The 16,216-nt window shown below is 40.8% G+C and overlaps 1 protein-coding gene across 3 annotated transcripts in view; it reads right to left on the minus strand.

Annotated features, from left to right (window-relative positions):
• The window catches only part of LOC122069551 (probable sodium/metabolite cotransporter BASS4, chloroplastic), a 57,935-nt gene that overhangs the window by 33,857 nt on the left and 7,862 nt on the right, over positions 1-16,216 (minus strand). For all 3 annotated transcript variants that reach the window (XM_042633604.1, XM_042633603.1, XM_042633605.1), the window contains exons 3-8: positions 15,837-15,944; positions 15,671-15,738; positions 14,542-14,620; positions 14,359-14,417; positions 14,202-14,270; positions 13,798-13,911 (exon numbers count right to left, since the gene is read on the minus strand). In XM_042633604.1, coding sequence (XP_042489538.1) covers positions 13,798-13,911; positions 14,202-14,270; positions 14,359-14,417; positions 14,542-14,620; positions 15,671-15,738; positions 15,837-15,944 — 497 coding nt within the window. The remainder of the gene's footprint in view (positions 1-13,797; positions 13,912-14,201; positions 14,271-14,358; positions 14,418-14,541; positions 14,621-15,670; positions 15,739-15,836; positions 15,945-16,216) is intronic.

The raw sequence follows: 16,216 nt of genomic DNA on the forward strand, positions 1-16,216 counted from the left end.
GGGGGGGGGGGGGAAGATTTGTAAAGATGCCAAATTTTTCAAACCGAATTTGGATTCAGTCCAAATATTTGGCAAATTTGGTAACTATGGGTTTGCTCCTTAATATACTAGGAGAAAGCTAGGGTCACCTTCACATAGTGAACCAATACTAGAAGAGAAAATTTGAGCAGAAATATCGCATCCCGCATTCACCAGTCACCTGCCAAAATTCCAGATTCAGGGGAAAGAATCTGCGCTCCTCAATATGGCATGCAGCTTGTTGGCAGACCGATTTTTCTCAAGATAAAAACCCTTGGTTTAAGAAGAGGCATGGCAAGTCCTCCCAAATTTGGTTCATTAACTAAGGAAAATAAGTGGAGTGCTTCCTTTTGACTCTCATATGCTTAAGAGTTTCATTAAGGTTTGGACCATTCCTACTAATATCATGACTCCGACTATTTAAATTTCATTATTTTGTTCATAGGAAGCAGTAAAAAATTTATTTTTCTCCATTAAAAGAAACGGCTCAAGGGTCTACATTACAACTGTATATGATCATGTCATAGTTCTTCACAAAAAGACAAAAATACAGCATGCTGTTTTTTTGGCTAAAAGTCTTAAGTTAGATATTAATCTTCTTAATCCTCCACATATTCCTATACCCATTCCTCTTACCGACTCCACCTCTAATACTACTTCCCCACGTAAGCAATTGCAGGTATACAAGTGTCGTTCCAAGTCAACTTCAATGGTTCCAGATGATCCTCCGGTACTGCCCTCTACTTCATCTAAATCTTTGGCTGGGATCCTACTTCCACTGACTTGTAAGTCGCTCTTCATAAAGGTATTCGAACTTGTACTCTCAAGTCTACTATTGCGTATCCTATTTCTAAATTGACTATTGTTTCTCATCTTCCGCCTTTACTTTGCAACTTTTCTTTGTCCTTATCTACTACGGTTGTGCCTACTAAGCACCAATATGCTTTTGTCCTATCCTAGTTGGAAGCATGCTATGGATGTCAAGAGGGATGCCTTGTTAGATCGTCAAACATGGTCCTGTACTGACTTGCCCCAAGAAAGGAGTTTGTGTTGTGTCATTGGTTATGCACTATCAAGTATCTTCCAGATGGTTCTACTGAGAAGCTAAAAGCTCTCTTGGTTACACAAAATTATACTCAGGCCTATAAAGTTGATTACATTGAGACCTTTTCTCAAGTGTATCGTCTTAACTTTGTTCATGTCTTTATATCATTAATTGGTAATAATTTTTTTGGGTGAATAAGAATTCATTACCAAGGAGGAAGAAAGGGGGGGAGGAATATACAGCCCCTAAGGGCAAAGAAAGCAAAACCCGCAAAACATCAAAAAGGATGCTACAACCTAGTAGGGGAGGGGGATAGGGGAGTCAAAATGGAAAACGGTAAACCCCAAGAGCTAACGATGAGATTGTTCCTAGGGAAACTCACAACCGGGAGGGCAGGGATATGGGAGAGTTTGGAGGAGACCTCAAAGTAGATGGCATTCCAAATCTTATCGAAAGGACTGGCATTGAAAGTCCATCTATGGAGATTTCGCTCCATCCAAATGTGGTTAATTGCCACCCCAAAGGTAAGTTTTCCAATAGTGTCGGTCTTGCCTGCGAAGGTCATGTCAATCCAAATCCATTCGCTAGAGAGGGGGAGGAGGGATCTCTAGGAAGGCCAATAGTGAGCAAGGACTATTCTAGACAGAGGAGGAAAAGGGGCAGTCAAAGAAGAGGTGGTTAATATCTTCAGATCTGTTCCAGTAGAAACATCAAGCAGGGGACACAGGGATATAATGGTGGAAGAGGAAAGCTTGAATGGGGAGACAATTAGAGAGGGTTCTCTAGATAGTGAAGCTATGCCGAGGGATATGAAATCTAAACCATGTGATTTTGTGCCAAGGGCCTTGATGTCCTGATTCTTAATGGTAGATCATTTCGAGGTCAAAAGGAGAGGGACGGAGTTGGACTCCGTTCTAGTTCTAAGGGATTTATGGAAGTAAGGGAAATTAGAGTCACCAAGATCAAACCACTTAATGCGGGATTTTTGCGTAAGGAAGCTTTCTTCTTGAGCTAGCAGAGAGGATAGCTTGAGGGAGAGAGATTCCTCATCCAGAGCAAGAGAAGGGTTTTGGAGGTTAGATTGCAAATGGGATTGGGTGATGGCAAGCTTTTCTCTACAGGAAGAGACACGAGAAGAGATGATCCCAAAGGTGGAAGAATTCCATTTTTTGAAGGAAAATTTCACATTCTTCAGCTTATGAGTGAAGGCAATGAGGGGGGGAAGAGAAAGAATTGACTGGTTTGAGCTAGGCCAATTGGACAATAGGGAGGAAACCGAGATGGGGGGTCCACATGTTGAAGAATTTAAAGGGCTTGGGACCGAAGGAGATATAAGTCAGGATGAAAAGAGAGATCAGGCTATGATCAGAGATGGAAGGGGATTCAAAGGTGGCATTGGAGGGGAAGTATGTGAACCAAGCTTCACAACGATCCTATTAAGTTTGCAGGCAATGCGATTAGGACCAGATCTCTTGTTGTGTCAGGAAAATTTAAGGCCATACCACCTTAAATCATCTAGGCAAGTCTCCTCTAAGCAAGAATTGAAAGCATCTACCGATGAGGGGTCAATGGGTGTACCTCCGAGCTTCTCATGGCCAAAATGAACTCCGCCCCAACCCCAAGGGGAGGTGCCCACCCTGGTCGAAGGTTATCCCAAAGGATAGTCCTGTCAAGGGTATGGTTGAGACAGTAGATGATAGAGAAGAATAAGGAACTTCCACCACTAGGGTTAGATATGGAAAGGTGAATTAGTTGAGGAGAGGATGAGATAGAAGTGATTTGGATTTTATGAGGGTTCCAAAGAATCCATATACGCCCTTTGGCATAGGAGGAATAATTAGAGAGGAAGAACCAGGAGGGGGCAATGGAAGAGGCTAAGCAAGAAGCATTAGCTTCAGAGACTCTAGTCTCGAGAAGACAGTAGAGGATTAATCGAGATTCCTTGAGACAAGAATGGATTTCAGCATGCTTAGCAAGAAAATTGAGCCCGCAAATGTTCTAGATTTACCAACAATTCATTAAAGAGAACATTCTAGATTTTAAAAGGGTTCTAAAGAATCCATATACGTCCTTTGGGACAGGAGGAATAATTAGAGAGGAAGGAGCAGGAGGGGGCAATGGAAGAGGCTAAGCGAGAAGCATTAGCTTCAGAAACTCTGGTCTCGAGAAGACAGTAGAGGATTGATCGAGATTCCTTGAGACAAGAACAGATTTCAGCATGCTTAGCAAGCAAATTGAGCCCGCGAACGTTCTAGATTTACCAACAATTCATTGAAAAGGAAAAAGGAGGGGCAAAAGGGCCTCAGAGGGGTTGGGAGGAGGAGTATGACGTAAAGCCAAGGTTCAAAATATCTGGTTTCGACCTCATTTTGACCCTTGAGAAGACTAAAAGTTTGGTGGAAATCTGGGAAATTTCAAGGAAACCAGGAAACTTTCCCGATTTGGTGGAAACTTTGGTTTCGACACCCCAAAATGTGTTTTTTTGCCTTATTTTTTGTGTACATCCTATTTTAGACATTTCTAACCCATTCACATAATTAGTTTCATGAAAAAACACCTAAAGTCATACTTGTGGTGTCGACCAAAGCTTGCTAATGTACATTGAGTCATTGATTGAAACTATAAAACATAAGTAAATATATAAGTTACAAACTAAAAATGTGAAATACATTATTAAAAGTTTAAAACAAACAAAACATAATATAAAGGATCCAAAATAAGTAATAATATTACATAATTGTGAGTTATCTCTCAAGTCCCATGTCTCAACAGTCAACCGTCAACACTCAACAATCAATAGTTAACACTCAGCAGTCAATTCCAAGTAGAGTGTCTAAGTGGTTCCAGTCCACAAGCTGCGTACCACTGAAGATGTCATAGCCTCTCCTCTGAGTGCCCACATATGAGTCCCATAACATGTTTTGGGGATAATTGTTTTGGTAGTCCGTCACTGCCCATCTATAAGATGCATCAACATCAATTAGGTAGCCCAGCCTAGGGAATGGCTCAGTCACATTGATAGGATCTGGATGTGGCACACAAGGTTGGGATGGATGCCCAAAGATACTACCAACAAAAAATGACCCACCACCTGAACTACCATCCTGTCCAAATGAAGTAGAAGATCCATTATGCTGTCCATACCCCACCACCATACCCAAATGAACCACTGCTCTCGAAGGATAGTACACAAGGTTTGGGGAAGATAGAATTTACCTATTTGGTCCAAACTCCCTTCCTTAGGCAGATTTGCTATGTATGTGCAAGATCCAAGCTTAGAATGAAGATTTGATGGTACAAGAGAAAAATCTTGAGTGTTTTCCCAAGTTTCCCACTTTATAGAGAAGAAATAGGGGAAAGGGTCAAAATTTTGAAATAAAAATGCTTGGTTTCCCATTTAAGAAGTTTTATAAAGGTTGACCCATTGGTCCACTCGAAAATTCCCACATTTCGACCGAAATGTGGGAATTTTGGTCGATATTGGCCGAAACCAGTGAGTTTTAAAAGTCACATGGTATTTGGTATTGAAGTCCTAGGATATCGTCGAAATGTAGGAAATTTCGACGATATCGGCGGAAACCTTGAACCATGCATGAAGCAGATTTGCTTCTATGGCTCCTACAATATTCAATAACCGAGGGGACCCAAGGGTTGAGGAGGAGAGACAGAAGAGGATTGGGGGTTAGCAGAGGAGGGAGGGGAATGCCTTAAGAGCTTAACCAAGGAGATGTGGGAGGACATAGGGGTCAGGGGGGAGGGGGAGGGGGAGAGGAAATGGGTTTAGCAAAAGAGGATTTCAAAGGGTGAGACCGTGAGAAGACTTCTTGGAGGATGTCTTGGAGGAAGACATGACTGAGCAGGAATTCTTTGAAGCTTTAGGCATAGCAGTCACTGAGGGAGATGTGGCAAGGCCCTATTGGTAAGAGTGCACAGTAGGGGAAGGCATATGTGAGGGAGCCGAAAGGGCTGGAGTGTTGTGCCCAGACTGATGTGACTCCCAGAAGTGGAGGAAGGAGATGTAGTCGTGTCATGGCTCCGTTGAAGGGGATCCACAGCAGGGGAAAGCACTGATAAAGAAGTCATGGCATGGTCCTGCTGGAAGAGGCTCACAGTAATGGGGAAGAAGCTAATGCAGACGTGGCTTGGCCCTGCAGAGAAGACAAAGTGGCAGGGGAAAGGAGAGATCACAGCATAGCCTTGCAAGGGAGAGGGCATAGCAAAGGAAGTAGTAGCTAGAGAAGACGTGGCACAACTCATAAGGGTTGACGGATGCTTAGACATGGCAAAGCCCTGCCGCAAGAGAATCTTGGCACGGAGAGGAGCAAGAGAGTGGAGCGGTAACATTAGAGAAGGCGTGGCATGGCCTTGCCAAAAGAACTCACGGTAGGGAGGGAGCAAAAGAGGATTTTGTTAGTGTTGGAGGAGACGTGGCATGGCCATGTCAGAAGGAGTTCACAGCAGGGGAAGGAGGCGCTGGCGGAGCTCCAAGAGGAACCAATCAGGGAGGCTCACTCGAGGGCTTTAACCTTGCAGGAGGCAGTGAGGAAGAGGGAGGAGAAATGGAAACCTCGGAAGGGAGAAAGCCAGGAGGGGTGACAGATAAAGATCTATAGGAGGAGGATTTAGGCCTACAGGGAGTAGTCGGAAGAAGGCGGGCAAAAGGGATTAGAGCATGGTTTGATGGATGATCCGGAAGGCGGTTTGAAGGGTTTCCATGGATCGAAGGGCCAAGCTGCGGGTTCATAGAATTGGTGAATGAGTTAGTTAGGTGGGTTTGGATAAGGCCTAGCTAGGCAGGGTTCCACAAGGTGAAGGAACTGTTAGTGAGGTGGGCCTGGGTGGTTTGGCATGAAGTACCCAAGTGAGATAGATGCGCCACAAGAGAATGGGTCAAAGGAGGATGGACCAAGCCAAGAGGGGTTGGCAAGAGGGCCGAGTTTTAAGGTGTTTTGAGAAGAGAGGGGGACGAGGTGGCAAGGGAGGAGGGAGGGGGCACGTGAGGGGTAATAACATGAGAAGGGGGCATAAGGATGGAAAAGGATTCAGCATAGGGATCTCGAAGAGAAGTGAGGGGCTGATTTTCCAATAACAGGGGCCTGGCTGCAGCAGAGGTGAAATGGATGACAAGAGTAGGCAAAATAGAGGGAGGGAGAGGGGCGAGAGGTATTAGGAGACAAAGAGCGATCAAAGTCAGCAATGTCAGAGGAGCTAGGGCAAAGAGCAGAGAATGGGTTTTGTCTAGCGAGTAATATGCCAAGGTCCGAAGGATGGAGGGAGGAGACCTTGGTAGCAGGAGCGACCTTGGGGCACGATTTTCTTCCTATCCGAGGTTGTTGGGACCGGCTCCGGGCACAGGAAGTACCAGAGGAAGGGATAGCGACACCATCATTAGTAGCAGAGGCTGGCGAATAGGAGAGGTCCATCGTTTCATCGGTAGCAGGGGATAAGCTTCAAGCAGTCCTTGGAGTGGTCACCTCCTGGTGGAAAGAGTGCCCTTGTTCATCCATTATGACAACAGAAGAGGGAGGGTTGGTCTCAACAAAGCCCTTTATACATATTCTTATAAAGGAGAACCCTTGTTTCTTATCGGTTCTAGAATCTGAATACAGAGGGGTTCCAGTGACAGATCCAATTGGGCTCAAACCTTTTCCACCCCAAAAGTGTAGGTGTAAGTTGGGGAGGGCAATCCAGAGGGGAAGTGATAGTCTAGTATGTGGAGGTGCATGAATTGATTCCATTGTTCGAGAAAAAATTGTTTCTTCCCACCCTACCAAGGGCTGCCCTCAAGGGCCAAGAGCATACTATGTTTATTAGAGAAGTTGAAGAGGAATACTCCATTATCCAGGACATCGATATCTAATGAGTTGTGGGTGCGCCATTGGTTACAAAGAGAGTGCTTAACAATGGGGAAAGGGGGCCTGCTACCAATGAACTGACCTACAAGGCAAAATCTCCATTTGGAGATATCAATGTCAAGGAAACCAATTGGACAAAGGCCAATCTTTTTTGTCTCCAAGGTTGGAGGGAGGGACATAGTGGAGAGTAAGGCGGTCAAAAGCTTTAAGAGAGGTCCAGGGTTTGGGGTCTAAAGGAGAAGGCAAATGAATGCCGGAGGGGGAGGATGATGATTCAGGGGAGGAGATGGGAAGAAGAGGAGAAGGGATGGAAGGGGCAAAGACAAGGGTAGGAGTTCCAATCTCCCTTCTCCTCTTGTTGGCTGATCAGTGTTAGTTTAGACCGAACTAGTAAGATTAATTAGTAATCCTAATTGGCCTCTATTTCAACTTAACATAAAACTAAAATAAAAATAAAAAATTCTTTATGGTGATCTTGAAAAGGTGTATATAGAGCAACCTCCTGAGTATGTTGCTCAGAAGGAGAATGCATCAAAGGTCTACCACATTCACAAGGCTATTTATAGGTTGAAACCGTCCTCTCGTGCTTTGTTTAACAAATTTAGCAAGATTGTTGTCATTATGGGCCTATGGCTTCACAGAGTGCTTCTCTAATCATTTTGTATTTGTTCATCGACGTGGGTCCAAAGTGGTCATTTTGGTTGTATATGTGGACGAAATTATTACTTCTGGTAACAACTCTTTTGGGATTGAAGATGTCAAGGCTTATTTTTAGATCAACACTTTCAGATGAAAGACTTAGGAATGCTCACATATTTTTTGGTACCAAAATTTGTTTATTTTTGGGTGAATAAAAATTTTAAAACAGGGGAAAAAGGGGGGATATACAAGACCCAAGGGCCAAAGAGGAAAGAGGGATACACCCCTAAGGGGGGATGAGGGAGACAAAATAGACAAAGGAAGGCCCAAGAGACAACAATAAGATTGTTCCTTGGGGAATCAATAACCAAACGAGGCGGGAACATAGCAAGCCTGGAGGAGACCTCGAAGTAGATGGCCTTCCAAATCTTATCAAAAGATCTGGAGTAGGAGTCCATCTGAAGATTGCACTCCATCCAAATATGGTTAATAGTGGCCCCAAAGGCGAGCTTTCTAGTAATATCACAAATAGAGCTACCGGCAAAAGTCATGCCAACCCTGATTCATTCCCTCATAAGGGGGGGTCTTCTCCTAGCAAGCCAACGCAAGGACACTTTTCCAAATGGTGGAAGTGAAGGGGCAGTTGAAGAACAAGTAACTAGTACTCAAAGTTATTCATAGAACAAAAGGTGTTAGTCTGTTTTAGAGGAAGTATGTACTTAACCTTCTACCGGAGACAGGGATGTTGGGCTGTAAGCCTGTGGATACTCTTATGGACCCTCATATGAAGCTTTGAGCGTGTGATGACAAAGAATTTGCGGATAAACATTAGTACAGGTGATTTTCTAGAAAAATTATTTATCTAAATACTACTCGATCTAACATTTCATTTGTTGTGGGTGTTATCAGTTAGTTCATGAAAACTCCTAAACAAGCCCATTGGGATGTTTCTTGTCGCATTTTGAGGTATCTTAAAGGTGCTCCTAGGAAAGGTTTTTGTTTATCAGCGTTATGGTCATATTGATATTATGCGTTACTCTGATGCTAATTGGGCTGGTGCTGATGGTGGTCATAAATCTACTATTGTGTATTGTACATTTTTTGATGGAAATCTTAGTACCTAGAAGAGGAAGAAGCAGACTATAGTGGCTTAATCAAGTGCAGAGGCTAAACACAGAGTAATGGCACATACAGTAGCTAAAATGATGTGGATGAAATCTCTCATTCAAGAGTTGGGGTTCTCAGTTACTAAAACTATGAAGATGTATTGTGATAATCAAACTGCAATTTATATTTCCAGCAATTCGGTTTCTATGGAAAGACTAAGCATATTGAGGTCAACTATCATTTTGTGAGAAATGCGACTATAAAAAAGCTGATTTCTACTTCGTTTGTCAACTTAGGCAATCAACTTGGTGATATGTTCACTAAGGCATGTTTAAGCATGCATTTCTTAGTGGTTGATCCAAGCTAGGTATGGGAGAAGTATATACTCCATCTTGAGGGGGAGTGTTAAAGTTTACCATGGGATAATGTTGAGTTGTTGAGTTATAATTGGTTTGTTATTTCATCTTAGTTATTCATCTCTATCGTAATTAGACTTAGACTATTAGTAGGTTTCCTACTAAGAGTTTATTACTTGATATAATAAAATAAGGGGCTAGAACATGATAAACTACATTCAATCCCTATCATGGTTTTAGCTCACTCACTCTCTTCTCTATAGTGTTCACTGCTCTTCTTTCTTCTTCCTTCTTCCTCTTTCTTCTTCTTTGTCTTTCTCTTATAGGTGTTGGTTTACAGGTTTTGCATATTGTCACACCAGCAAAGTTCATATCCACCCAACTCCATTCTCTATCAATGGGTAAGATTCTTCTTCTCTGAGGCCAACATTTGGCAAGCAGCCCAATCCAAACATGGGGAAGCAATGGTGAGATGACAACTTGGAGGGGATCAAAGGGAGGCATGGTATTTGACCTAAAGACGGCCTAAGGAAAACCCCGTGATGCCCTTCGTACTGTGCTTTTCAACCTCAGAGACTGGGCAAGAATAGGAGGGATTTCTGGTGATTGACACACAAGCCCAACATTCTTGTTGGTCATCGTTCGAAAACTCAGCGAAATCTCGGATATTTCGATTTTTTTTTCTTTTCCTTTTTTAATTGAAACGAAACTGCATACGAAACACAAAAAGATAAAATTTCGGTCATTTTTCTCATTTCGTTTCAAAATTTTGATCATTTCGGTCCAAAAAATGCATTATTACGTCAAAATTTTGGTCATAGCGGTCATTTTGTTTCACTAATTTGGCCATTCGGTGGTCTTACGAAACAAGTTCTTGAACCTTGATTTTGGCTACTTTGGCTCTACAGTTGGCATTCGTCAGGGCTGTCCCATTTTTCAATTCCTTGATAACCCATTCTTAGTTTTCATAAAAATATAATGGACTTCAGATCTTCTTTGATAACCCATTTGTCGACTACAGAGGAGTTTGTTTTAGTGATTGCCAGCCATTATGATCAAGAACCATATCAGCATATATATCTATCCATTAACCCAACAGTGACATATAAATTTCAATTAATATTTAATAATACCATGACCAGTCTCATGTGATTACGAAAATACCATCCAGCCAACTACCTAGGAGATACTAAAATCTCCAAATCAGACAACCAAACCTGATTTTTTTGGAGCCCCTCATCCACCCTTCAAATTGTATAACTCAAATAGATAGGGAAAAAAAAAAAAAACAACTCAGCAGCAGCTATGGAGGAAGGAGGATTCCTCATTTTAATGGAGATGCAGGAAGACAACTACTGGTATAGATGGTTGGTGATGCAGAATTGAGGCTGAACTTGGTTGACCCTTCGGGCAATCTCAGCTGAGACAAACCGAATCCGATTGGATTTTTGGGATCAATAGGATATTTTAGGATTTACTTTATTTAGGAAATATTGAGTTATTTTAATTGGAAAGATATGTAATCTTTATTTTGGGTAGTTGTTGGGCAAGTAGGGAGTTACCAATTTGAGTTTTATTCTGTTTCTAATTTCATTAGTTAGAACTTAGGAAGTAGTCATGAGTTTCCAATTTAATTTTAAATTTTAATTAGGTAAGTTTTAATTTCAGTTTGTTATATAAAGGCATGAAACCCAAGTTATTAGACAAATTTTGAGAATGAATTAAATTGAATGTTTTGGTGCCAGGTATGGTGTAAGACTTGGTCTTGTGACCTCCTTCCTCCCCCCCCCCTTTTGCGATATCTTCTCTTCTCCCCTGCAACTCTGAGTTCTCTCATGGTTTTCTTCTTTATCTCTACTCGCCCTCCATCAAGTGGTATCAGAGTCAAAGGATCCTCTCCTTCGTTCTCTTTTCCTTCCCATCTTCTCCCAATTCTCTTTCTAGTTTCTCCCGAGACTGAGAACAACAATCAACAACTAAAAAAAAAAAAAACCTTCGTTGAACTCTCTCCCACAATGGCCCTACCCTTCCATACACTCCTTCGATTCCTAACCAGCAAACCCCTTTCCCTGCTGTAATAGCACCCAAAAACAAAAAAGGAGTCCTCAGACCAAAACCCACCCTCCATTCGAGTCTGCCCTACCAAATCCCCACCACCCTTCTCTCCTTTTCCCTTCAATCGAACCCCTCACTTAGGGTTCCGCCAACAGCAAGTGAAGGAAAAAAAAAAAGGGGAGAAGTCGACAAAGAGAAATAGCAAAGAGAGAGCGGAATCAACAAAAATTAAAAATTAAAAATTAAAATAAAGAAGAAGAAAGAAGCTCCTCCTCCTTTCCTCTCGTTTGACCCTTCTCAGTTGCAGCGGTATATCCTCGTTCCTTGGATCAACAAAGAAGAAGAAGCCACTAGGTTCTCAGTCTGTTTTGTCGGTACAGGAAACCCCATCTTTTGTCGAATCCTTATTTCCCCTTTTGTCTTACTTTGTTTTCTATATTTACCCCTCCTTAGCGCCCTTATTCTGATTTACTCCTATTTTTAATCTTGGTTCCATGTATACCCCTGTCCCATATGTGCTCTCTATTGAGGGATATATTTGAACTTTCCAAATTGCAGTTCTACCATCCCATCATAAACTCCGGTAGATTTACCGTTTTTCCACTCCTTTTTTTTAGCTTTTCATTATTACCATGGATTCCTTTTTGTGTTAAAATTTACAGTGTGACTGCCAAATGGAAAACCTGCTCATTTGTTGATTGATGAGAGACAACATGACAATTTCGTCTCACGATCTGTGGTGGATATGTTGTTACTAATCAGATTATTTTTTAGCCAAAGGGCAATGTAGTCATTGAATTCTCTGTTCCTCATTATTATGATGATGCTTTTTGTGAAATGTTTGATTCTCCTCAACGCATCATTAAATTGGGTCGATGTTGGTTAGAACAAAGAGACGGCATCCTTGATCGTGACAATAATGTATGCACCCTCCAGGCTTACCACATGCGTCAAAAATTTAATCATCATGGATTGGTTGAGTTAAAGAAAGTGATACCTCCAGTATAACCACAAGATGAACCAAATGCATTAACACAAGTGGAAGACCATCCTACTGTGGAACATGTGATGACAACGAAAAGTGAGAAATTTCGATCAAGTAATGAAAGACATCAATGCAGTGCCAATTGCTCACCATTATGAGTTCATTCTTCCCCATGATTTTCCGGACTTGAATTCACCTCCACAGCTTCACATCTTGGATTTTTTTCGCGATGCAGACAACGAGCACTTCACCCCCGCTTGTGAGTTTTTATTGTTATCATTCTTTAAAACTCGTGGATGAGTTTTTCTCAATATCGGGGGAGTTTATGCAGAATTGAGGCTAAACTGGGTCGACCTTCGGGCAATCGCAACCAAGACGAACTGGATCCAATTGGATTTTTAAGATCAGTAGGATATTTTAGGATTTACTTTATTAAGGAAATATTGAGTTATTTTAATTGGAAAGATTTGTAATCTTTATTTTGGGTAGTTGTTGGACAAGTAGGGAGTTACCAATTTGAGTTTTATTCTGTTTCTAATTTCATTAGTTAAAACTTAGGAAATAATTAGCAGTTGCTAATTCAATTTTAGATTTTAATTAGGTAAGTTTTAATTTCAGTTTATTATATAAAGGCACGTAACCCAAGTTATTGGACAGATTTTGAGAATGAATTGAATTGAATGTTTTGGTGCCAAGTATGGTGCAAGACTTGGTCATGTGACCTCCTTCCCCCCTCCCTTTACGATCTTCTCTTCTCCCCTGCAACTCTGAGTTCTCTCATGGTTTTCTTCACTATCTCTACTGGCCCTCCATCAGTTGGTACCCTACCAGTAGAGTGCAGGTGTTCTGAGAGGTCATGGGTTCAACTCTCTCATCTTCACCGTGTGCCTTAAGGCACCCCTTCTCTCCCCCCCCCACCCCCACCCCCACCCCCACCCTATTACTCCTCACTCTCTAGTAGCTGTAGACAAAATCCTATGGGGCACTATAAGATAGGTAAACCAAAAAAAAGGGAGAAGCAGCTCTAGGTCAAAGGGAATTTAAACTGAAGTTACTGAACCCATCTGGTTTGAGGTGAACTGTGAGGTTCAAGTCATCGGCCAAACGAACCATCCAGCTTCCAAATTTAGCTGTACACGGCCTTACAAGTAACAGCTGAACCATTAGGTGTTTTTCAATTTTAAAACTGGCAACTTCAAATAATTCCCTGTATTTCATGGAACAAAAATAGATATTTTCCCATATTGAAACCTTCAAGAATAGGTACTCAGTACAAAAAAGTAAGAAGCTCCTTTAGTTAATAAGAAAATGATGTTCCCATTCCAATCATATTGGTTTCTAGGTCTGATGTAGCAGTATAAATTTGTATTTTGAGGTCTTCACATTATGTTTTTCCAGGACTGCTTGTTCACATTGCATAAAACACAAATGATCTTTACATATGCTATTACTCAATGAAATTAATTTCTCTTTTTCTGTCAAAAACTCATTTAACTTGTTGAAATTCATAATTGAATATAGTTGACCTCAATGAGGCTAAATTATTGTCCATAAGATACTAACCCGCAATGACATGCACTTTTCCTGATTAAGATAGAGACTATGAAAGAACCTTTTACAAAATAGAAAACTATTCTATTCAAAATATATACAATATGAACGCCCCAAGCATTATTTTCTATGGGAAATCAAAACCATATTTTATTTTCGGTAATGGCATAGCAGGGAAAAGGTTACCTTCCCTAATATCAAAGGGACCAAAAGTGTCACAATAAGGCTTCTAAACAATTGCTCAGTTGGAACAGGTACACCAACTCCAGCTGCTATGAACTTTGAGAGGGAAAGGGGTACCTAAACACAAGGAGGATCTTTAGAAATGATAAAAGGATCAACTAAATAATGTACAAGTGAGAAGGAAACTGAGTAATAAGTCACAAATATAGTTGTTTTCATACTTGCGTTTGATTGAGCTTTTACAAACCCCTTTTTTTTTCTTTTTTTCTTTTTTTTTGGGGGTGGGGGGGTGGGGAGGTGGGAGAGGGATCTCTAGAGGACCCCCTAGAAACCACAAATAAAGAACAAGGCCAACATCTGACAAAATCTTAAACCTGAAATTCTATTAATGTGGTCCAAATTCTTACAATGAAAATGCCTAACAGATTTGATATCACTGTCATTGCAAGGGCAAGAGCTGAGTTTCCCCCAACAAGCTGCAGGAGAGTATAAATTTACTCAGTTATATGCATAGCTGTTACACACGAAGTTACTAATGAGGAAGAAAACAATAGCTTAGCATACCTGTGTCAATGCCACTCCGCTAGACAGCGTTGTTGGCATGCAGCTAAAAATAGCTAAACCTATAAGAACAGTTTAAGCTTATTACACAAATTGCAAATAATATAGTAATAGTAAATGCCAGGAATAAATTATTCCTTGAACTAAAGCCACAGATGTTGGAGCATTTATGTTCAGTCACCATGCCTGTGACAAATTCTTGCGGGTACAGCTTAAGTTGCAAAATAATCCTTGAAAAGAAGGGACTTAATAACAAAATGGAAACCTGCAAGAACAAGAAAAAGAAGTTTTAATGACATATGCAGAGAAAGGAAATAATAAGTAGAGCATAAGTTACTAGCTGTAAAGACTTAATAACATATGCAGTGCACCCAAAACTAAAAGCATAACATTAGTAGTATAGGAACCAATAGAACAAGTCAAAACTAAAATAAACTTACATAAAATACATAAAGAACATCATCGACTGCTTTTCTCTTAGGCAGTCTCCACTCTTCTTCCTCTTCTCTTCTCCCTCAATCTCTCCCTCTTCTCTCCTCTCTCTTCTATTGCAGGAACTGGTCATAGGTTCTGCGTTAGTCACATAAGTGATGTTATCGCCCCCCATGTACATTTTACATGTATATGCCCAGATTACCCACGTTAGCTATTCCAACAGCATATTCCTATTGATTCAACAACAAAAACTCAGAAAAAGGAAAGAAACGATGCAACATATTCCTATTGATTCCACCAACAAATTTAACTTCCCATAGACCTTTTCCACCTGTTCCCTACAACACAACAATATTCAAGTTAGATTACCAACTCTGTCAACAGATTACTGTTTCCACTCTCCTCTTAACAAAAGCTATACCAGAGATATTCCTAGAGATCTTATGCAGCTTCATTAGGAATAATTTTGTTCTCCACTTCTCCCTATCCAATTACTAACCCTTTGACACCCGCCCAACAGCAAACACGCAAACACTATATTCATCGAAAAACTCAGCGCAATTTTTCCTCCATTTTGTTTCTTTTTGTTAGTAGAACTCATTAAGTAAATAGGTTATGCTTTCCCTTTCCCTTCACGAGTAGGAAAAATAAAAGTTGGCATTGAAAAGTACATCTATAAAACAAATAAATCACTTTTCCACACAAATAATGATGATATGATGTGTTTCCATAAGAAGCATCAAGCTTTGCTACTTGGAAAATTAACAAACTCACAAGTGTGTGCACACCTGCGCGTATGTAAAGTTCATAATCCAAGAAGGGGTAGTAATGGTGCCGAATCTACAACATACATACAGAAAAAAGAAATTCAAGGTCATACTAGCCCAAACAGTCCAGCAGGCCATGCTTTTACTGCGGCACTAATTTCCTTACTCTGCAACATCAGCCCTACGTCATGAAAAGAGAATGATTTTAAAAACTGTGACCGTATAATAATGATGGATCAAGCGGATAATAGTGTTACTATTTTCTTCTACTCTGAATACCTGAAATAAGAAAAATCCCAAAAGTGCTGAACTTTGATACACAATATTTGTTGGCAAGACAACCAAGACCAGGATTTGCAAGTCCTAAAGCTACTCCACTAACAAGAGCTGCAACAAATACTTAGTGAGGAAACTGAACTTCAATCAAATCAAAGGAAAACACTAGTCAAAAAGCAGTACAAAATGATATATGCGAAACAAAAGCATAAAGTTCTCAGGAGTACAAAGAAATTTTCCTAAAAAATTAACTCAAATGGCCAATAAAAAGAAACTTCATTTAGGGGAACATCATTATTATAACTAGTAAGTTACATCCTTTAGGGTTTAGACCAACTCTTGGAACAAGTTTTGAAGTGTTGCTGTTTAGTGACCAACTTTTG

Source organism: Macadamia integrifolia, unplaced genomic scaffold, assembly GCF_013358625.1.
Source record: "Macadamia integrifolia cultivar HAES 741 unplaced genomic scaffold, SCU_Mint_v3 scaffold641, whole genome shotgun sequence".
NCBI classification, from domain to species: domain Eukaryota; kingdom Viridiplantae; phylum Streptophyta; class Magnoliopsida; order Proteales; family Proteaceae; genus Macadamia; species Macadamia integrifolia.